The sequence below is a fragment of the Rana temporaria genome, chromosome 6 (genome assembly GCF_905171775.1).
Source record: "Rana temporaria chromosome 6, aRanTem1.1, whole genome shotgun sequence".
NCBI lineage: Eukaryota > Metazoa > Chordata > Amphibia > Anura > Ranidae > Rana > Rana temporaria.
The window spans coordinates 31,602,317-31,625,932 of record NC_053494.1 but is presented as its reverse complement, the minus strand read 5'-3'; the positions used below and the strand labels follow the sequence as shown (position 1 = coordinate 31,625,932).

Sequence of the window (23,616 nt, the reverse complement as noted above, 5' to 3'; positions counted from 1 at the left end):
GGAAAAAAATGGCGTCACCCCCCCACCAACTATAGTCCCCCCTCAGTAAAGACCCTCCTCCACTAACTACAGACCCCCCTCCAGCAGTACAGACCCCTCTTACTAAGTACAGACCCCCTTTCTCAGTTCAGACCCCCCCCCCCACTAAGTACAGAACCCTTCCATAAATATAGACCCCCTCCCTCAGTATAGACCTCCCCCCTCAGTATAAACCCCTCCATTAGTGCAGACCCCCCCCCACCTAAGTGCAGACCCCCCCATCAGTACAGATACCCCCACCTAAGTGCAGACACCCCCATCAGTACAGGCACCCCCCATCTCAGTGCAGACCCCCCATCAGTACAGACACCCCACCCTCAGTGCAGACCACCCTCAGTACAGACACCCTCCTCAGTACAGACACCCCCTAGCAGTGCAGACTCCCTCAGTACAGACACCCCTCCTAGGGCAGACACCCCCCCCCAGAATTACAGACCTCCCTCAGTACAGACACCCCCCTAGTGCAGACCCCCCAACATTACAGACCCCCCCTCAGTGCAGATCCCCCAGCAGTATAGACAACCCCCTTACACACCTCAGAACAGCGTTGAGAGATACACACACTGGGCCAGATTCAGAAAGAATCCCCTATCTTTAGGCGGGCGTAGCGTATCTCAGATACACTACGCCGCCGTAACTTAGAGCGGCAGGTCCCGTATTCAGAAAGAACTTGCGCTCTAAGTTACGGCGGCGTAGTGGAAATGGGCCCGCGTAAGCCCGCCTAATTCAAACTAGGCTGGTAGTGAGCATGTTGTATGTTAATGAATCGTGACCCCACGTAAATGACGGGCTTAACGAATGGCGCATGCGCGCGCATGCTCAGTATCACGTCGAATTTCCTCCGTAAATTACGCCGGCTCAATGTTTAGTCGACGTGAACGGAACCTACGCCCATCCCCATTCACGGACGACTTACGCAAACGACCTAAAATACGACGCTGTTCCGACGTCCATACCTAACATGACTTACCCCTGCTTTATGAGGGGTAAAGTTACGCCGGACCGACGCCTTACGTAAACGGCGTATATAGATGTGCCGGACGGAACTACGTTTGTGAATCGGCGTATCTAGGTCATTTGCATATTTGATGCGGAAATCAACGGAAGCGCCACCTAGCGGCCAGCGTAAATATGCACCCCAAGATACGACGACGTAGGAGACTTACGCCGCTCGTATCTTGGCAACTGTGAGGCGTATCTGATTCTTTGAATCAGGCGCCAAGATACGACGCCTCACACTCAGACTTACGACGGCGTATCTGGAGATACACCGTCGTAAGTTGTTTCTGAATCTGGCCCACTGTGTGTCCCTCGAGTACAGGCTGCTCCTCCTCCTCTGTAGATGTAAAAGAGAGGAGGCGGCGGCTTTGGTCCGCACTGCTGAGGTACACAGTGGCGCAAGGCACAGCTAATCAGGGCAGCGGGCAGTTTTAGTGGTGCTGCTACCCACAGGTGTCACCCCTTGCACTCTGGCAGCAGGAACAGACTGCACATAAACTTTAATGACAGGTTGTTGGTGGCCAAAACTATTTTTGACTGTTTGCAAAGTCAGCGAATACCCGCGAGCATCCATAAATAAATACAATTTTTGTGTCATACCAATACAAACAAAAGAAATACAAATTAGAATGCCTAAACATTTGTAATTGCAACTATTTTTTTCTGGGGAAGTGGTGCATTGTCTATCAGGGGTGCCAATATTTTTAGTCATGACTGTAAAGTTAGTGTCGAGTTTTTGAGTGCCCAGATGTGTAAAATGCCACCTGAAAGCTATAAACACCTAGTGCAGCATGGTTATTACTTTTTAACATGATTTTTTTTTTTTAAAAAACTGTTCCGCAGTTTCCCGTTTTGTTTGGCACGTTTAAAGCAAGCTCACGACACCTCTACCTGTCTTTTATGGATTCCTGGCTTCCACCTATGAGGAAGGACCTTTGCGCCGGCGCAGAGCTGATTTTTCGGCGTCGGCGGCCATCTTGGTTGTGGCAGGCGCGGTACCGCGCCTGCTCGATGCGTTGGGGGAAGCCCGGCGGCCATTTTTATTATGGGCAAAGTTGCCAGTTTATGTTTACATGCTTATTTTAACAAGAAGGCAAGGGACGTTCGGTGGCAGCGGGGGCAGAATGATAGCGGAGCGCCTTAGTTAAACGTCCAGCTCTTGTGTGGGAGAGGTGACATGTAGACAGGTCCCGTTTAGCTGTGGCCCCGGGGGAATTCTGGGAGTTGTAGTCCCGCAATCAGTGTGGTGTAAATATTTGTCAGCACACCTCTGATTTTCACATAAGGTTCATTTTTTTTTTATTATTGTTAAAGAAAGATCACATCACAACAGAAGAGTGAAAGTGCAACGTTTCGGAGCCTCTCAGGACCCCATCATCAGTGTGTGGGCGCAGAGGGCGGCGAAGATGCTGGTGGCCGTGTCGGCGGATAGGAACAAGGAGCCGATCCTGCAGGTGCTGCGGCAATATGTGAACCCGGAGGTCCCGGTGGTCCGGGTGCTGGAGGTGGCCTCAGGCACCGGGCAACACGCCGCCCACTTTTCCCAGGTGCTGCCCAACGTGCGCTGGATCCCCTCCGAGATGGACCAGCGCTGCCTGAAGAGGTGAGTGAGTCATGTGACCGGGGGGGGGTATGGCACCTGTCACGTGATGGCTCAGGTAATAGTGGCAGTTAGGGATGAGCTCCGGCGTATTTGCACAGTCCACATGCAGAGCCCGCCAGGAAGTCTGCCAGGCGCTGTGCTAATCACAGGCGGGGAGACATTTCCCGATGCTCGGCTTCAGAGATCGGGAAATGTCTCCCTGCCTGTGGTTAGGGCAGCGCCATGCAGACTTCCTGGCGGGCTCTGCATGTGGACTGTGCAAACACGCCGGAGCTCATCCCTAGTGGCACTGTGGCAGTCAGGGTTGCCAACCGCCTGTAAATTTACTGACAGTTTGTAAAAATCTGTGTTTTTTTTTTTTACAACTGCCAGTAAATATCACAAGCTGATAATTTCATGCTGTGTTGACTTTTTAAGTGTAAATCAAGCAAATTACTTTGTTATAGGTATTGTCAGTGTTTACATTCTTATACCGTTTAAATAGTCACTGTGTTAGTTTTCAATAGGAGTTCTGTCATTTCTCAGGTTGCCAGTAAAAAATGTGCTCCGCCAGTAAATTGTCCATGTTGTGTCAGTAAAAAAATGGTGCGGCAGGTTGGCAACTCTGGTGGCAGTGGGCTCTCCAGTGACTCAGCCCCGGTTCACACTAGAACAAGGTGTGGGGAAACCCACGATCCATGCGCGTTTTCTGCGCCACGTTCAAAACGCACTACCCTTGCGATGTGCGGTGGGTGTCAGTGCAATGTTAATGACGACCCAAATGCAGGTCGCAAACGCGGTGCGTTTACCTGCATCGGAGTCGCATGGTACAAAGTAGCATGCAATCCGGGTGCAGCGTGTTTCCAAAAGTAATACATGCACTACTTTTGGTGCGGTGCAATTAAAAAATGAATGGACCTAAATTGCACCACTCACATGTGACTTGCACAAAAAAAAACCTTACAGGGGTTATAACCCTCCCTTAGACCCCTTTTACACTGGAGGTGTTTTTCAGGCACTAAAGCAGGGCTCTCAAACTGGCAGCCCTCCAGCTGTTGTGAAACTTCAAGTCCCATGAGGCATTGCAAGGCTGACAGTTACAAGCATGACTCCAACAGGCAGAGACATGATAGGACTTGTAGTTTCACAACAGCTGGAGGGCCCGCCAGTTTGAGACCCCTGCGCTAAAGGGCTAAAAAAAAGCACCTGAAAAAACGTTAGAAAAAGTCCTGCAAGCTGCATCTTTGGAGCGGTGTGTACAAAGCTCCTGCCCATTGAAATTAATGGGCACCACTGCCGAGGCGCTTTGCCAGCGTTGTGCGTTTTAGGGCACATTTAACCCTTTCTTCGGCCACTAGCAGGGGTTAAAAGCGCCCAGCTAGCGGCCGAAAAGCGCAGCTAAAACGACGGTAAAGCGCCGCTAAAACTAGTGACGCTTTACTGCTAAAGTTTTTGACCTTAAAGGGTCACTAGGGAATTCTTTTTTTTTAGCTAAATAGCTTCCTTTACCTTACTGCAGTCCTGGTTTCATGTCCTCATTGTTCGTTTTTGCTCTGGTGTTGCTGTAATTCTGCTCTGTTCTGGACACTTCCTGGTTGTCTGTTTCCTGATCACCACAGTACTGGGAGATTCTAGTTTCATTTTCCAAACCATCACTGCTCTATGGCTCTGTATAGCACAGAGGCAGAAACTAGAAACTACAGGTACATTATATGATTGATTTTTATCTATTTTTAATAGTTTTTAAAATAAATCAGTTAACTTTTATGTCTCTATACCCTGTAAACAGTCATTTCAGCAAAAAAAATGTTTTTCCTTTAATGCATTGGTTACGTTAAGGTAAACAATTCAGGGGGGCAGTCCTCTTGTGTAAGTCTATGGAGCGTGGCTCTATAGACGCACAGGTCGGGAGCGAGCATGCACTATGTGTCCCCATAGCAAACGGCTTGCTATGGGGATACACATAGAAGAGGAGGAGCCAAGGTCTCCTGGGACCCAAGAAGAGGAGGATCGGGGACGCTCTGTGTAATACCACTACACAGAGCAGGTGAGTGTAACATGTTTTGTTGTTTTCATTTTTAAAAACAATTTAGACTTTAGTAACACAGTAAGCCCTGGTTCACACTGTAGCAATGCAGGAAACGCACAAGATTAGCTGCGCTTCCCCACATCACACTGCATAGCAATCACACGGCGTCCATGAAATCTGCTGTCGGTGTTTTTTTTTTTTTTCTTACGCAATGCACGTTAACTGCTTGCCGACCAGCCGCCGCAGTTTTACGGTGGCAGGTCAGCTCTACTGGGCGAGAGCACGTAGCTATACGTCACCTCGCCCAGCAGCCAATAGGGGCGTGCGCGTGCCCGGCGATCGCTTGTTACAGAGCGAGGACCGGGAGCTGTGTGTGCGTTTTTTTTTTTTTTAACGAAAAATAGGTAGAAGAATACGTATCGGCCTAAACTAAGGACAACATTTTTTTTTTTTTATATATTTTTGGGGAATATTTATTATAGCAAAGAGTAAAAAATATAAATTTTTTTCAAAATTGTCGCTCTATTTTTGTTTATAGCGCAAAAAATAAAAACCGCAGAGGTGATCAACCACCACCAAAAGAAAGCTCTATTTGTGGGGGGAAAAAAGGACGCCAATTTTGTTTGGGAGCCACGTCGCACGACCGCGCAATTGTCAGTTAAAGCGACGCAGTGCCGAATCACAAAAAGTGCTCTGGTCTTTGACCAGCAATATGGTCCGGGGCTTAAGTGGTTAACATGTGTCAGATTCCATATAATGTATTGCCAGTCTAATGAGCTGCATCTTCTAACCTGCATTATATCTTGTCTGTCTCCTGGCAGTATTTCTGAATACATCAGTAAAGGATCTCTGAGCAATGTGGAGCAGCCTCGTACTCTGAACGTCTCTCTGAACTGGGAGACCTGGGGACTAGCGCCAGACTCGCTTCATCTCATCGTCTGCATCAACATGATTCACATCACAGAGCCCAGCTGTACCAAGGTCACTACATCTATCATTGTTTGGATTTAGAAACGTATATAAAAGAGTGACAGCAGAAAAAGATGGAGTCTGCCTGTATATTTAAAAATGTTTTTGTTAACTTGTTTTGTCTTAGTATAGATCTAGGTTTAAAGAAAGAAAAATACCGCGCTAAGAAATATTAAAAAGTCAATAAATTGCTAATAAAGCTGCAACAACGGAGTGTTAATACGAACACAACAACATAGAACAAAGGGGAAAGGTTATTGCGCTAAAATAAACCTATGCTAGGTTTGTCCCAAGCATGTTTTAATGTAAAGACAAGTAAGATTGGCCATGTGTGGGGCTGATGGTGACGAGATTTGTGTGTCATTAAGGCCCCTTTCACACGGCAAGCCCGCTCAGATCCATCTGTCTGTTTTTTCAGGCGGATTCAAGTGGGCCATCCATTGACTCCTATGGGCAGGTGGGTGTCAGCAGAGATGTGTCCGCTGACACCCGTCTGCCATCCGATCCGCTAAAATCATACGTATGGCGATACGTTCGCCCTCTGTCTTATTGGATCGAATGAGATCTGATGAAAAGGGACATGCTGTCCGTTTTCGTTCAATCTCTCCATAGGAATCAGCGGCGATCTGACAGGCCCCTCCCCGCTCAGTGAGCAAAGATGGACCTGTCATCCGCCGGCACAACGGAGAGATCTCCCGCTGAGCTGGCGGACTCCGCTGAGCGGATCCGCATCGTGTGAATGAGGCCTTAGGTCTCGGACCATTGTCAAAAACCAACAACCAGTAAATCTCAACTTATTACCAGCCAGCCTGCAACAAACCAAATTGAGCTTGTCTAACCTTTCACGTTAAAACCCTGCCATTGTACAATTTGTTGGGTGTCCTGTACTTTTAAGCAGGTGTGAGCTCCCTCCCATAACTTACCGCATATACTCGAGTATAAGCCGACCCGAATATAAGCCGAGGCACCTAATTTCAACACAAAAAAATGGGAAAACGCATTGACTCGTGTATAAGCCTAGGGTGTCCATCTGCATGCCTCACTGTGTCCATGTGCATGCCTCGCTGTGCCTGGCTATGCCCATGCCTCACTGTGCCAATACCTCACTGTGTCCATGACTAGACTGACGTTTAACATGGGAGTCTATGGAAGGGGTGCCCGGATTTGAAAAATCGGTGCTCCCCAGCCGTAGGTCCCCTGGACAACAAACTTTGAAAACTTGTAGAGGAAGAGTGGGGCTACATGTGTGCCAAGGTTGGGGTCCTACCACCCACCGGTACCGGGTCCCCAAAGTCACCGGAGAAATGACAGTTTAACATGGGAGTCTATGGAAGGGGTGCCCGGGTTTGAAACTTTGAAAACTTGTAGAGAAAGAATGGGGCTACATGTGCGGGGTTCAGAGGACCTACGGCCTGGCCAGTACCGGGTCCCCAAAGTCCGGGAGATCGGGCGCAAAAAGATGACTCGAGTATAGGCCGAGGGGGCATTTTCAGCACAAAAAAATGTGCTGAAAAACTCGACTTATACTCGAGTATATACGGTATATATGATTATATATGTGCTCCAACTCAGGAGACTCTCAAAATTATAGAGTTAGGACTGCAGTACAATAGGTGGGGGGGGGGGGGGGGCAGTGATGTGGCCGCTGCAGCTAATGCATGTATTTGCAAATGTATGCAAACTAAACCCCTGGGTTTTATCCTGAACTGTTAGACAGGACAATTCGGTTTGTTGCAGGCTGGCTGGGAATTTTTTGTTTTTGACATGCGTCGCCTTCCATGTGCTTTTTGGGGGTGAGCGGGTACCTGGTTTTGACAGGTACCCGCTCCCACTTCTGTGTAAGATCGTCAATCAACGATCTATGTGCATTTTCAACCCCCCCAGTCGGGGTGCCAACTTTGCGGAATCCCTGGACAGGTAAGTGTCCTTATATTAAAAGTCAGCAGCTACAGGATCTGTATCTACTGACTTAAAAAATAAAAATCCAGACTGGAGCTCCTGTTGAAGATTTTGTTCTGTTCAGCCCTGCTGTCTGAACTAGAAAAATGACTTCATATCCCCATCCACTATAAACAACGGCCCAGATTCAGTAAGCAATTGCGCCTGCGTAACCATAGTTACGCAGCGCAATTGCTGACTTGCGCCGGCGTAACGAGTTCTCCTGATTCCTGATTCGTTCCCGCGTCGCGACATTCGAATTTTACGTCGTTTGCGTAAGTGAATCGTGAATGGCGCTGGACGCCATTCACGTTCACTTTGAAGCAAATGACGTCCTTGCGACGTCATTTGCCGCAATGCACGTCGGGAAAGTTTCCCGATGGAGCATGCGCTTTACAATCGGCGGGATCATTTACATTGCGCGCGCTTACGTCGGGCAATTTTGCTGGCGCGCCCTCGCAATTTACGGAGCTACTGCTCCTTGAATCGAGGGCAGCGGCGCAAATTTGCGGGGGCGCAGGGCAAAATCGTTGCCCTGTGCCTCCGCAAAAAAAGAGCAAATCTCTTTGAATCTGGGCCAACGTTTATGACTAAATCTGCTGTGCTGGCTATCGGAATACCCGAACATTGCTTGCATCTGATTGGATGCAGGCACTGTTCAGGTGAGAATGTTTCACCTGAGGGGGATGTCAGGGCCACCCACAGAACAAAGGCCAAATAATTCAGAAGCGGCCTAGATTTGATCCATGTATGACAATGCTGAGAATGCCTTTACACAGCCTGCGGCAATCCGTGTTACAATCTTTCTGTTCTTTAGCATGACCATACACGTTACAAATTGGTTGTACAATCTTCTTTTAAATTTAGCAACACTAAGGCTGGGTTCACACCTATGCGAATTGGATGTGTGTTTCCCCCCGCATCCAATTCGCATGACAGGAGGTTGTGACAGGTTCTCAATGGAGCCAGTTCACATATCTCTGTTGCAGCTTGTACAGGAACGCTGTGCGTCTTTTGGCTCTGTTTCAGGGCCGAATTCAGGCAAAAATGTGTCCCTGAAATGGAGAACGGAGACACACCGGACCCCTGCTGTAAGCTGCATCCATTGGAGGTGTGAACCCAGACTTAGCAAGGGCCTGCCTGATTGGGGCTGAATTATAATTTGGATGTGGATTGATTAGGTGGGCTGTTTCACTATATACCGTATTTATCGGCGTATAACGCGCACTTTTTTCCCCTTAAAATCAGGGGAAAATTGCGGGTGCGCGTTATACGCCGATCTCCGCTGTCTCTGAGCGCCGCCAACAAAGACCGAGCCGAGTGTACTGCGCACTCGGCTAGGCTCCGCCCGCAGCCACGCGAGAGTAGCCGAGCCCCCTGGATATCCGGCTCTGCACAGCTCGACCGAGGCGCCAAACTCAAACACACAACGCTGCAACTCCCGGCAGACGGACGCGACGAACACCGACAAGGCTGGACGGACGCGACGGACACCGACAAGGCTGGACGGATCCTGCGCAAGGCCGCAGACGGACGCCGGACAAGGCCGCCGATGGACGCCGGGCAAGACAGCAGACGGACACCGACAAGGCTGGACGGACCAGCAGACGGAAGCGACGGACACCAACAAGGCTGGACGGACCGGCAGACGGAAGTGACGGACACCGAAAAGGCTGGACGGACCGGCAGACGGAAGCGACGGACACCGACAAGGCTGGACTGACCGGCAGACGGAAGCGACGGACACCGACAAGGCTGGACGGACCCTGCGCAAGGCCGCAGACGGACGCCGGACAAGGCCGCCGATGGACGCCGTGCAAGACAGCAGACAGACACCGACAAGGCTGGACGGACCCTGCGCAAGGCCGCAGACGGACGCCGGACAAGGCCGCCGATGACCCCTGGGCAAGACAGCAGATGGACACCGACAAGACTGAGAATCCAAAATGTAAGTTTTTTTCCTTAAACTTCCTTTCTAAGCTTGGGGTGCGCGTTATACGCCGGCGCGCGGTATACGCCGATAAATACGGTAGTTATTGATAAATATGAAGGAGATTGTACAATCCCAGTTTGGTACATGTATATTCAGCTTTAAATCTCTCAACTATTGGATTGTGCAAGACCTGACTAGCTGAAACCTCTATGGCCTGAAAACCAGGCAAGTGGACAGTTCTACCCTGTATTTGAAGATGAGATGAAAAGTGTAAAATGATTCCCTCGTGTTTCCTTCTTGTATTTTCATGCCTGGTATGTGACCTTTCTCCTTATTGTCCCCTTTTCTCACTTTGTCTGTTACAGGGTCTCTTTAATGGAGCGGGCCATGTGCTCCAGCCTGGCGGTGTGCTCCTGACCTATGGGGTAAGACTGACCTCTTGTGGATTGAATTTCTTTCTGCATGACAGATCTAAGGCTGGCCATAGACGGCTTGAATTTTGGCTGTTCAGCCTGTGAGATTCCCCCATCCATGCTAAACTTAATGGACAGAGGAATTTCTATTGTATTCAGGCAACCGCAACCACAGCTGCCGAATAGAAGACTGTATCTGATAGGATGCAATCACTCTTCAGCTGATCGTTTTCTACCTGGCTGAGTCGATTTCTTTTAAATGGACTTCTGTTAAGCCAAAAGATGGTTGCAGGACCATTTTGACTGATTCAGCAGGAATAGGTCAAAACTCAAGCCATCTATGGGGAGCCCTAAAGTAACATTAAACCTTTTTGTTATTTTTTTTTTTTTATTATTATTATTATTTTTATTAAAAATAACAAACATGGTATATTTACCTGCTCTGTGCAATGGTTTTGCACAGAGCAGTCCTGATCCTTGTTTTTTGGGTTCCCCAAAGGCTCCTCCTCTTCGGCAATTGCCCCTTTGGAAAGCCGCTTTCCATGGGGGCACCTGTGCAGTGTTGCTTCCGAGCTGACCTGTCTGCGTCTATTGACTCAGACCGGGCAACCTGGCACCACCTCCCTCATCAGAGCATTTGATTGAGGCTCCTGCTGCTATCAATCTGCCCAATGAGGAGGAAGACAGCAGCAAGAGCTCTCTTGCATGTCGCTTGATCGGATTGGGCTCAGGCAAGAATAAGGCGGGTGGGGGAAGGGGGGCTGGGGGCATCCTGCAGCAGCAAAGATTTTTTACCTTGCTGCATTAAAGCGGTTCTCCACCCTAAAGTGAAGTCCCGCCGATCGGAACCCTCCCCCCCTCCGGTGTCACATTTGACACCTTTCAGGGGGGGGGGGGTGCAGATACCTGTCTAAAGACAGGTATTTGCACCCACTTCTGGCCCGGCATTCACGGGCAAAAGACGGGCATTGCGTCACATCCCGTCGCCCCCCCGTTGTGTGCTGGGAACACTCGGCTCCCAGCACACAGCGGGAGCCAATCGGCGGCCGCGGCGCGTTTCGCGCATGTGCCGTAAGGGAACCGGGCAGTGAAGCCACAGCGCTTCACTTCCTGGTTCCCTCACTGAGGATGGCGGGGGGAGCAGCAGAGTGACGAGCGATCGCTCGTCCTCTGCTGCGGACGGCGCTGGACTCCAGGACAGGTAAGTGTCCTAATATTAAAAGTCAGCAGCTGCAGTATTTGTAGCTGCTGGCTTTTAATATTTTTTTTTGGCGGAACATCCGCTTTAAGGTAAAAAAAACCTTGGGGCTGTAGAACCACCCCCTGCTGGTCCATAGGGGTGAATGCAGGATCTGATCAGGTCCACCTGAAAAACTGACAGGCGGACCTGATTGGACCCTTTGTGTGAAAGGGGCCTAATGGAGCCATAGTGTTCCTCTCTAATCTGGAGAAAAATCTCCACATTGCCAAACATTATGTGTGTAGCGGGGCACTGACTGAATCTGTTCTCTCCACAGCCCTACTCTGTTAATGGCATCCTCTCCCCTCAGAGTAATATCGACTTTAATCAGAGTCTGAAAAACAGGTACTCTTTCTGTGTATATTATATGTACATGTACACCTCTAACAACGTCCTTGTCTGTTGTGTTATATTGGTTCTCATTCTTTAGATCAGTGGTTCTCAACCTTCTAGTGCTGTGACCCCTTAATAAAATTTCCCAAGTTGTGGTGACCCCTAACCGTAAAATTTGTTAGCACTCGAGTCAAGACAAATAAGTCAACCCACGGACATTTAGCGCTACCCAAGTCCTTTTAATGCAGGGTTCGACGAACCCCAGGCGCCAGGTCGCAATTGTGTCTAGAATTTGTGACCTGGGGCATCCTGTGTCTCTGTGCGCCACCCCCCCCCCCCCGCGCGTGATCATGTCGGGCCACACCGGCCGGTAATTGAGGCCGCGGCCTTCTGCAGGCCTATGCTTTCTTTCTGTGATCTGGCGTCATCTTGTGGTGGCCGTTGGTATGACAAGACAACCAAAATTTCTAATGGTGCTTCCCCTGTCTGTTTTCACTGTCATCTCCTTCCCTCTAATTATAACCCCCAAACATTATATATATTTTGTATTCTAACACCCTAGAGCAGGGGTCTCCAAACTGCGGCCCGAGGGCCAGATGTGGCCCTTTGCTGGCCTTCATCTGGCCCTTGGGGCAGTATTGCTTTCAACGATATCAGGCACTATTCCTCCCAATGACACCAACAATGGGGCACTATTTATTCCACCAATAGCAATGATGGAGCACTATTCCTCCTCCTACTGCCCACCAACACTGGGGTCATGTTTATTCTCACTGATGCTCGGCCCTGGGGAATTTTCTACCCCCACTGGTCAGAATCCGGCCCCTCTTAAGTCTGAAAGACAGTAAACTGGCCCTTTGCTTGAAAAGTATGGAGACCACTGCCCTAGAGAATAAAATGGCGGTCGTTGCAATACTTTCTGTCACACCGTATTTGCGCAGCGGTCTTACAATCGCACTTTTTTGGGAAAAAATATAATTTTTTTTATTAAAAAATAAGACACCAGTAAAGTTAGCCCAATTTTTTTTTTATATTGTGAAAGATAATGTTACGCCGAGTAAATTGATACCCAACATGTCACGCTTCAAAATATAAAACTTTTACCCTTTAAAATCTCCATAGGCGACGTTTAAAAAATTCTACAGGTTGCATGTTTTGAGTTACAGGGAAGCTCTAGAGGGCTAGAATTATTGCTCTCGCTCTACCAATCGCGGTGATACCTCACATGTGTGGTTTCAACACCGCTTTCATATGCGGGTGCTACTCATGTATGCGTTCGCTTCTGCACGTGAGCTCGGCGGGACGGGGTGCGGGACGTGGTCCTCCTAACTTTTTTAGCTGACACCTAGATTTCAAGCACATTTGTCAAGCCCTGTTTTAATGGAAACTATAATCACAGGTAGTGTTACTCACTGTGTCTCTGACTTTGTGGTGTCTCGTAGCAGTGACACCTATGCCGAAATCAGGAGATAGGGTCTCCTCCAGCCCCTCCCACTTTACATTCCTCACCAGTCAGCTGACCTCTAGTCTTTGCCTCCTAGCCATGCCGTGAACTGAATGGGCGGCTGCGGGCTCCAGGAACACCACAGCTGGGCAGCCACAGGCTCCAGAGATAGCCCTGCTAAAGGCTGGGAGAGTGGTGTGGGCTTCAGGAACAGCCCAGGATTAGGTGACCCCTGGCAAATCATCATTTGACCTCCAGGTTGAGAACCACTGCTTTAAAATATTGCTAATTAAATAACCAAATGTAGCTTTGTATAGAGTGAGGAAGAGCAAAGCTGACCATAGATGATTTTTTTTTTTTTAATCAGCCAGCAGGCTGTAAGAATACACTGATCAGCCGCTGATCAAGACAGGTTTCCCAACATTGCCGTTCTAACGATCAACTTAGTTAAAGGGGTTGTAAAGGAAAAACATTTTTTTCATAATAAGCATCCTTTACCTGCAGACATTCCTCTTTTCACTTCCTCATTGTTTGTTTTTGCTCAGAAGTTGCTCTATTTCTTCTCTGTTCTGTTCACTTCCTGCTTGTCTGATTTTACTCACCATCGTGACGGGAGGCTTTACTGCGGTGGTCAGTAACGTGCTCGCCCCCTCCTGGGAACTACATCTGTGTGGCAGGACGCTCTCTACGTGTTAGAGACTTCAAGGAGGTGTGAATTACTGGGCGTGCCGCAATGCATACTGGGAAATGTAGTTCTTACATGAACGAGCGCCGCAAACCAGGAAGTGAATGAGAGAACAGAAACTAGAACGCCGGAGGTGATATAGATGAAGGAATTTATTGGTATTTACTCGTTTTTTAACAGAATCATTACACTATTCTGTCTGTCTACCTTGCAGACATTAATTATAGGCAATTTTTTTTTTCCTTTACAACTCCTCTAATTAGCTGATTAGAGTGTGACACCATGGGCCAGATCCACGAAAGAATTACGCCGGCGTATCTCTTGATACGCCGCGTAATTTCAAATTTTGCGCGTCGTATCTTTGTTTTGTATCTACAAAACAAGATACAACGGCATCTCGGATGGATCCGACAGGCGTACATCTTAGTACGCCGTCGGATCCTAGGTGCAATTTTTCGGCGGCCGCTAGGTGGCGTTTCCGTTGAATTCCACATCGAGTATGCAAATTAGCTAGTTACGGCGATCCACGAACCTACGTCCGGCCGGCGCATTTTTTTACGTCGTTTGCGTTCGGCTTTTTCCGGCGTATAGTTAAACCTGCTATTATGAGACATACTCAATGTTGAGTATGGCCGTCGTTCCCGCCTCGCATTTTGAATTTTTTTACGTAATTTGCGTAAGTCGTTCGCGAATAGGGATTTGCGTAGAATGACGTCACCGTCTTAAACATTGGCTTGTTCCGGTTTCATTTCAAGCATGCGCACTGGGATACCCCCACGGACGGCGCATGTGCAGTGCGAAAAAAACGTTGTTTACGTTGGGTCACGACGTATTTACATAAAACACGCCCCCATCACAGAGATTTGAATGCCGCGCCATTACGCCGCCAAAGATACACTACGCCACCGTAACTTACGGTGCGAATTCTTTGAGGATTCGAAAAAAAAAAATAAGTTGCGGCGTAGTGTATCTTGGATACGCTACGCCCGGCGGATTAATGCGCCGCTGTACGTGGATCTACCCCCATGAGTCTAATATTGAACTTTTTCACAATGTTCTAATTTTCAGAAATACAGAATTTTGGGTTTTCATTGGCTGTAAGCCATAATCCTTTAAAATTAAAAGAAACCATGAATTACTGAAATCATTTTACGTTTTGTTGATATTCAATTTTTTTGGAGATTCACCTGTATATAGGATTATTACATTCCCATACATGTCCATAGAGGTTTATTATATATAGTTTGCAGCATAAATCAACAGTCTGCTTCTAATATTTCGTCTTGTGTTGCCGGAGTTGAAACTTCTCCTCATTTTGCAGTAATCCTGCCTGGGGGATCTGGGATACAGCAGACCTGCAAAAGCTGGGGAAATCCTGTGGATTGACATTGGAGAGAATGGTAAAGCCCTCTTATTACACTCTTGTGCTACTATGCGCCACTATGGCTGCCGTATGTACACCACCCGGCATAGCCCTTCATAAATATGATCCGTGTCTTTTAGGGCTTGACACTTTTTTTTTTTTCTTTCCAACTTACATTCTTGAAGCAGTTTAAGATGTAGTGTTTGAATTCTGATTTCGATTTTATGCAGCAGCGTAATAGCGGTGGTTTACCACGTGATCGCTCCGTCCAATGACGGAGCGATCACTTGTAAACAAACCGGCGTCATGTGATGATGCCGGTTCCTCCCTCCCCTCTCTGTACCGAACGGTACAGTGTGAGAGGAGAGGGGAGAGAGCGGATGCAGCACGAGTGCTGTGGGCTGGATCTGTGACAAATGCAGTCACAGATCCAGCCATCCATCCCTGCTCAGCCATCCCTGCTCCATACTAACAATACTCTGCTCCATACCCATACTGTGCAATACTCTGCAATACCCCACACTAATCTGCAATACCCCACACTACTCTGCAATACCCCACACTACTCTGCAATACCCCGCAATACCCCATAATACCCCATAATACCCCACAATACCCTGCAATGCCCCACAATACCCTGCAATGCCCCACAATACCCTGCAATGCCCCGCAATAACAACAAAAACCATGCCCCCGTCTATAGCTGGCAGTGGACATGTTTATGCTTCACCTGTGGTGTTTATATTGGTCCATCAGTGCACCAACACCTTTGCAGCCATTGTGCTATATGCTGGGTGCTTGGTGTGCTCTTGTACCTTTAAAGGAGGGGTGGCTTCCCTTCAGTTCACCTGCCCTTGTCTATCCATTAAAATGCATGTGCCTCCACTGTGGGGACGCTCATTGTTTAGTGTTAGGACCACAGATATTGCAGGGTGCCTTGGCGCGGCTCTGTGGCTCACGCATGCGTTTGCAAATGCGTGCGGACTGAACCCCTGTTTTTAACGCATACTGTAGACAGGTTAATTGGTTTTCTGCAAGCTGGTCGGTAAGTAGGCTTGGTTTTTCCCTGGGCATTCCCCAGGTTTTTGTTGTTATCTGCTTTAGCCTTCCAATGCTACTTACTGTAATGCCCCGCAATACCCTGCAATGCCCCGCAATACCCTGCAATGCCCCGCAATACTCTGCAATACCCCGCAATACTCTGCAAAAGAATGAAGAAAAAATACTAATTTGCTAAATTTTATAACCGAAACAAAGAAAATTCATTTTTTTTACAGATTTTTTTGTATTTTTTCTCCTATAGCGCAAAAAATAAAAAACCCAACTGTGATTAAATACCACCAAAAGAAAGCTCTATTTGTGTGAAAAAAAGGACTAAAATTTCATTTGGGTACAATGTTGTATGACTGAGTAATTGTCATTCAAATTGTGAGAGCACCGAAAGCTGAAAATTGGTCTGGTTATTAAGTGGGTTTACGTGCCTGGTGGTCAAGTGGTTAAAAATCCTGACTCGGTTTACGAGTGTTGTCTCGCAATACAAGCAGGATTCAAGCCAAAGCGGTGTGCAGTACCGCGTTTGTCCTGAGGTAGGGGGGCGCCGGAGCCGAGCACAGCCAATCGGAGCTGTTCGGAAATGCTTGGAAAACCTTGGAAATACTCAGTTTCGAGCCTTGCCAAGGTTTGCCGAGGTCAGCTGAGCTGTCCTTGGGCCTTTTCGGGTGTTTCTGAGGCTGTTCCGGCGCCCCCACCTCTGGCCACATGCAGTATTGCATGCCATTGAAGTCAATGCGGAACAAATTATTTTCGTTTTCCATTGACTTCTATGGGGAAACTCGCTTTGATATGCGAGTGCTTTGGATTACGAGCATTCTTCTGGAACGGATTATGCTCGTAATCCGAGGTTCCACTGTACTGCCGGGGACAGCTACAAGCTTTGCAGTCAGAGCTGCTACACAGTTACATAGTCTGGTTGAAAAAAGACACATCCAGTTAACCAATATGTTGCTATTTTATTTACCTTTTTGCATTCACAGCATTAACGGAAAAAATGCCCCTGAACTTTTGCTACATAATACTTTCATATGGAGGCAGTGCTGCTCCCTCTGTTTCATAAGCATAATAATACAACAAAAAGCAGCCAGTTGTATTTCAGTTGTCCAGCAATGTTTTTCTTTTATTGTCCTGATTGAGCATGATAAGGAAATACAGTGCATTCATAAAGTATTCACAGCGCTTCACTTTTTCCACATTTTGTTATGTTACAGCCTTATTCCAAAATTGATTAAATTCATTTTTTCCCCTCAAAATTCTACAAACAATACCCCATAATGACAACGTGAAAGAAGTTTGTTTGAAATCTTTTCAAATAAAAATAAAAAAATAAAAAAAATCCCATGTACAGAAGTATTCACAGCCTTTGCCACGACACTCAAAATTGAGTTCAGGTGCATCCTGTTTCCACTGATCATCTTTGAGATGTTTCTACAACTTGATCATTATACTCGATCATTTGAGATTAGTAGCCAGATTCAGAAAGACTGGCTTAATTTTGAGGCGGCTTAGCGTATCGCATATACGCTACGCCGCCGTAAGTCAGAGAGGCAAGTGCTGTATTCACAAAGCATTTGCCTCCTAAGTTACGGCGGCGTAGCGTAAATGGGCCGGCGTAAGCGCGCCTAATTCAAATGATGAACAGGGGGGCGTGTTTTATGTAAATGATTCGTGACCTGACGTGATTGACGTTTTTAACGAACGGCGCCGTTGGTGGACATATCCCAGTGTGCATTGCTCCAAAGTACGCCGCAAGGACGTATTGGTTTAGACGTGAACGTAAATTCCGTCCAGCCCCATTCACGGACGACTTACGCAAACGACGTAAAAATTTCAAAATTCAACGCGGGAACGACGTCCATACTTAACATTGGCTAGGCCAGCTTTTTGTTCGACTAACTTTACGCCGGAAAAAGCCTTACGTAAACGACGTAAAAAAATGCGCCGGGCACACGTACGTTTCTGAATCGGCATATCTAGCTCTTTCGCATATTCTACGCCAAAATCAACGGAAGCGACACCTAGCGGCCAGCGTAAATATGCACCCTAAGATACGACGGCATAGGAGACTTACGCTGCTCGTATCTTGGCCTAATTTAAGCGTATCTGGTTTCCAGAATACGGTTAAATTTAAAACGGCGTAGATTCAGAGTAACTACTGATACGCCGGCGTAAACGTCTCTGAATCTAGTTATAATAGTCCACTAGAGCAGTGGTGTCCAAACTGCGGCCCAGGGGCCAGATCTGGCCCGTTGCTTGCTTTTATCAGGCCCTTGGGGCACTATTTCATCCACTAATACCAACAATGAGGCAGAATTCATCCAACTGACATCAATGATGGGGCACAACTCCTCCCACCAACAAAGGAGCACAATCTTACCCAATGACACCAACAATGGGGCACAATCTCACCCAATGACACCAACAATGGGGCACAATTTCTCCCAATGACACCAATGATGGAGCACAATCCTTCCCAAAGATGGCGCATTGTTTATTCCCACTGACTTTGGGACCTTTTCTACTCCCAATGGCCACAGTCCGGCCCCCCCAAAGTCCGAGAGACAGTAAACTGGCCCCCTGTTCAGAAAGTTTGGAGACCCCTGCACTAGAGGAAAGCTCAATATTCTCTGCTGAGTCTGTGTGACACCGGCAGAGACTTTCACACCTTCCTCAAATATGGGTTGTTGTTTTCAGTCCCCCCCCCCCCCATACACCTGACCACAACTAACCATTTGCAGTGAGCCCTGCAGGGACACTCTGACACACTCACCTTTGTACCACTGATCTCCGGTCTGGTTTTGTATTACAGGTTGATATGCCAGCAAATAACAAGTGTTTGATCTTCCGTAAGATGTGATCGCGGGTCACCGGGGAGGAAAGCAACAGGCCACCCGCCTTCTTAGGACATGCTGTATGGATATGTCTGCAATGTGGTTTTCCCAAGCTGCTGGTTTGTCTGTCCTGCTGATGGGGCTTCTAGTATGAGTATAATTGTGCGCTCCAGTATCTGCTTTGATATAGAACAAGATCTGGAACCAATAGACGGCGCTGGTCTCTGGTCCTAAAAACAAACATTCACTCAATTTTTTAACAGAAAGTATTAACTTTTTTTTTTTTTTTTTGTCTCTATACTTGATTTTCTTATTTTGCCCTTTATATTACACTCTTCAGTTTCCTGTGCCTAGCTGGATAGTTTAAAGAAGATTTCCAGGTATGGATATTCTATACATAGTTACATTGGTCTGCCTTGGATCAATGTAACTACCGTATTTATCGCGGTATAACGCGCTCCCGCGTATACCGCGCACCCTTAATGTGACCCCGAATCCTGTGGAAAAAAGTATTTTTTGTACTTACAGTTTTGGTGTCTTGTGCGGCGTCCATCGGCGGCCTCTTCGGGTCCGGCGTCCTTCTGCGGCTTCGGGTGTCCTCTTCGGCGGGTCCGGCGTCCTTCTGCGGCTTCGGGTGTCCTTCTGCGGCTTCGGGTGTCCTTCTGCGGCGGGTCCGGTGTCCTCTTCGGCGGGTCCGGTGTCCTTCTGTGGCGTCCTCGCTCGTTTCCCGTGCTGAGTTTTGAATACTGCGCCGACATATACCGAGCGCAGTACACTCGGGTATAGTCGGGCAGTCTCGGCAACTTCCGCGCTCACGTCCTGGACGTACAGGACGTCAGCACGGGTAGCCGAGCATTGCCGACAATACACGAGTGTACTGCGCTCTGACACTCGTTTATTGTCGGCAATGCTCGGCTACCCGCGCTGACGTCCTGTATGTCCAGGACGTGAGCGCGGAAGTTGCCGAGACTGCCCGACTATACCCGAGTGTACTGCGCTCGGTATATGTCGGCGAAGTATTCAAAACTCGGCGCGGGAAAGCGGGTATCGGCGTATACCACAAACCCACGATTTTGCCCTGATTTTCAGGGCAAAAAAGTGCGCGTTATACGCCGATAAATACGGTATGTATATGCCTAGTACACACGTGCGGGATTTCCGACGGGAAAAGTTCCGTCGGAAATCCAGAGGGGAAAGCCGAGAACCTACTCAGTAACTTTTCCCCCTACACACGGCCAGTTTTCCCGTCTGGAAAACTCAGATGAGAGCTTTGATCGGGAATCCCGGCCGTGTGTGAATGCTCCATCGCAGTGTTTCCCATAGGAAAACTGCCAAAAGCTGCCTGGAAGTCAGCCGGGAATCCCGGCGGGAAAAAAGAGCAGGTTCTTTTTTTTGTCCGGCGGTTTTTGGCAGTTTTCCCGTTGGAAAAACTGCAAAGGGAGCACACACACGGCCGGGATTCCCGGTCAAAAGTTCTCCTTGCAGTTTTCTCATCGGGAAAACCGGCCGTGTGTACGAGGCTTACACCATACCTGGCCTATGGCCCTAGATGCTAGACACCGCTAATCCAGTGATCTCCACTTGCACCAGGGTCCAGTGCTGAGCGGCTGGCCTGCTGCATTCTAAAACTCAGGAGGTCGGCTGCTCTGTACAGTTGCCTTTCAGTGAATGACAACCCACCTCTTCACCTTGTCCAATCGGCGAACACTTTGCATTCATTCAGAAAATGTTCAGAATGCTGCAGCCCAGCCACTTGGCATCAGAGGCGGATCCAGAGTCTATTCTCGGGAGGGGCATTACCAGAAAATATTTTTTTGTGGGGCAATTTATCAGGGTAATGGCTGGTGTTAGCGCTTCAATGATCACGGCACCATGGTTGTTTTGGTGTCAGGATGATTGAAATGCATTATTTCTATTATTACATTATAATATAAAATGAAATGGTTCAACTCACCATAATGTAGAATCAGTGGGAGCCCCGATTGTGTCACTTGCCACGTCACCTACCACCACATGCAGCTTGTCACTTGCCACGTCACCTGCCACACGTTGCAGAATGTCACTTGCCTGCCACCAGATGCAGATTGTCACTTGCCACATCACCTGCCACATGTTGCAGATTGTCGCTTGCCATGCCACCTGCCACCAGATGCAGATTGTCACTTGCCACATCACCTGCCACAAGTTGCGGATTGTCACTTTTCACGTCACCTGCCACATGTTGCAGATTGTCACTTGCCATGCCACAAGTTGCGGAATGTCACTTGCCTGCCACCAGATGCAGATTTTCACTTGCCACCTCACCTGCCTCACCTTGCGGATTGTCACTTGCTAAGGTGGTGCTTTGCTTGTCAGTGTCAGGCAGCAGAGAGATGATGTAATCTCTCTGCTGACTGCACAGTGAGGGCGGAAGTTACTGCAGGGATGCAAGGCGGGCGCAGGGCGGTGAGAGATGATATCATCTCTCTGCCTCCCCCCGCCGCCGGCTTGTTGATTGGCCAGCTGCCCTCACACCCACAGAGCCGACCACCTGACCTCCCACTCTCACTCGCCACGGAGCCACCCGCTCAGACTCTCCGGCGCCCGCAAATTCCGCAACTACCGCCCACTCAGACTCTCTGGCGCCCGCGAATTCCGCAACTACCTCCTGCTCAGACTCTGCAGTGCCCGCAAATTCCACAACTACCACCCGCTCAGACTCTCCAGCGCCCGCGAATACTGCAACTACCGCCCGCTCAGACTCTGCAGTGCCCGCAAATTCTGCAACTAACACAAATTTCTCTGGGGTGGCAATTGCTCTGTTGCCCCCCCCCCCCCCTGGATCCGCCCCTGCTTGGCATGGGACTCGGAAATGTAGTGGAGAGTGGTAGCGGTGTCTATAACAATGTTTTTAAGCTTCCAGGGGCATCGCCCAGATATTATATACAGTATGCATGGGTAAATTGATCAAAGCTGGACCAATGTATCTATGTATAGAATATCCATACCTGGAATTCTTCTTTAAGAAATATTGCTGGTTGTCACAGTTTGGGGTGCCGCTGTCTGTATACAAAGAAAACAGTTTCTGGAATTGCCTTGATTTGTAGTATCCAGTAGTGCACGGTGGCACTCACAGCAACCTCAGGAGAGACACACTTAATACATAGAAGTCTGAATGTTTTATTTTTGTACATTCCACTAAAGAAAGTAAAAGGATCATGCCTTATTGATATCGATATGGGAAATGAAGACTTTATCCTCACGGTAACCTGGCAGGACTGAATTATTGAGTCTGCTGTTACAGACCTTCTCCTGAAAATGCCAGTTCCCTGGCTGTCGGTGATTTTCTGGCTCTAACCGTTTTGGAGTAACAAGCCCCGAATAAGTGTGCAGCTGGTGGAGTCCCAACATCTATACTGTATCTTTGTTCGGGGTCACTGCCTCAAAAGTATTAAAATCTTAAAGCCGAAGTCCAGGTTAAATTCTTGATCATATTAAGGGAGCCAAAAAGCATTTTTACTTGCCCGTCCTTCTGCTCCTTCACGTTTTACCACCGGCCCCTGCAGCCTCTTCTCCTCTATGCACATGGGGATGCAGGTCCTCTGATTGTGAATTAGAGGAGAGCGCCATCTGCTGGGGGAGTGGAGGATTAGCTAAGTAAAACTGCTTTTTATAGCCTCTTAGGCCGGATTCACATCTATGCATGTTGCTTTTGAGCGTTTTTTGCATTTTTTGAACACGCGATTCTTCCACGCATTTGTGTTTTTTTGTTTTTGGCAAATCCTGTTGTTGGGCAGATTAAAAAACACATATCATGGTAAAATGCTTTTCTGCAGCTTCTCCATTGAAGTCTATTGACCCAAAAATGCAAAAAAAAACCAGCAAAGTTTTGTGTTTAGAAAAAGTCCCCGACCCTTTCCAAAAACGCAGAGGCACAAAAATGCATTGATGTAAATGTCTTCCATAGGAACCCATGTTAAAAGCATGTCTGCAAAAAGCATGTAAAAACGCATTGGTGGGGGGAAAAAAACGCATTGGTGGGAATGGAGCCATAAATTAACGTTTAACCCTTGCAGTGTGGGGGCATTTTTCCTTTAACCGGAGTTGAGCTTTAATACTTTTGTGACCCCCCCCCCAAATGAAGATTAGATGTTCTGACTCCACCATCAGCCCAGAGATGGGCTTTAGGGATGAGGCATGACAGCCAGGCAGCTGGGATTTTTAAAATTAGGTCTAGGTTTGGGCCTTATTCTTCAAGGTAAAACCCTAACACCCTAAACCCTAACCCTAACCCTGAGTCCTAGCCTTATTCTCCAATGGAAAACCTGCATATGTTGTCCTGCCAGGCCTCCTTTAAATAAAATGTATTTGTACATATGATGCCTCTGATTTTGTTTTGTTTTTTTGCAAACCTGTACTTACTTTAAAATAAAAAGGAACATACATGCTATTATCTATGGTGTAACTGTCTGCTCTGTCAGCCCTTTTTACTGCCTTGTATTGTTTATCAAAGGCAGAGCAAACCTATAAAGGGTGCAGTGTATGAATCGTGTCGCAGGTGGCGCCATCTACAGGTACCAGAAGAAAAAAAATGTCACCTGCCCCATCAGCCCTGTGTGTGTAAACAGTGGGGCAAATGTGTCTTTACTCTGATACTCCTAACTAAAATCTAGTGGTTCCAATTACCTTCAGAAGTCACCTAATTCAGTGGTCATAAACCCTGTCCTCAGGGCCCACTAACAGATCAGGTTTTATGTATTACCTTGGGGAGATGCAGACTAGAATA

At 47.9% G+C, this 23,616-nt stretch overlaps 1 protein-coding gene and 1 long non-coding RNA gene across 3 annotated transcripts; one reads left to right on the top strand and one right to left on the bottom strand.

Annotated features, from left to right (window-relative positions):
- Window positions 1-2,099: 2,099 nt before the first annotated feature.
- METTL26 (methyltransferase like 26) lies at window positions 2,100-18,918 on the top strand. 2 transcript variants are annotated; one of them, XM_040356601.1, is made up of 7 exons: window positions 2,101-2,210; window positions 2,353-2,641; window positions 5,471-5,630; window positions 9,855-9,914; window positions 11,420-11,487; window positions 14,926-15,004; window positions 18,830-18,918. In XM_040356601.1, the coding sequence occupies exons 2-7, from the start codon at window positions 2,445-2,447 to the stop codon at window positions 18,875-18,877; spliced, it is 612 nt and encodes a 203-aa protein (XP_040212535.1). In that variant the 5' UTR covers window positions 2,101-2,210; window positions 2,353-2,444; the 3' UTR covers window positions 18,878-18,918. The 2 variants fall into 2 exon arrangements, with proteins under 2 accessions (XP_040212534.1, XP_040212535.1); XM_040356600.1 differs by having other exon boundaries at window positions 2,100-2,641.
- Window positions 14,818-18,878, bottom strand: LOC120943356. Its single transcript, XR_005750284.1, has 2 exons — window positions 18,791-18,878; window positions 14,818-14,979 (listed from the first exon to the last, which is right to left on the bottom strand). It is a non-coding gene; the product is annotated as an uncharacterized LOC120943356 (long non-coding RNA).
- Window positions 18,919-23,616: the final 4,698 nt, after the last annotated feature.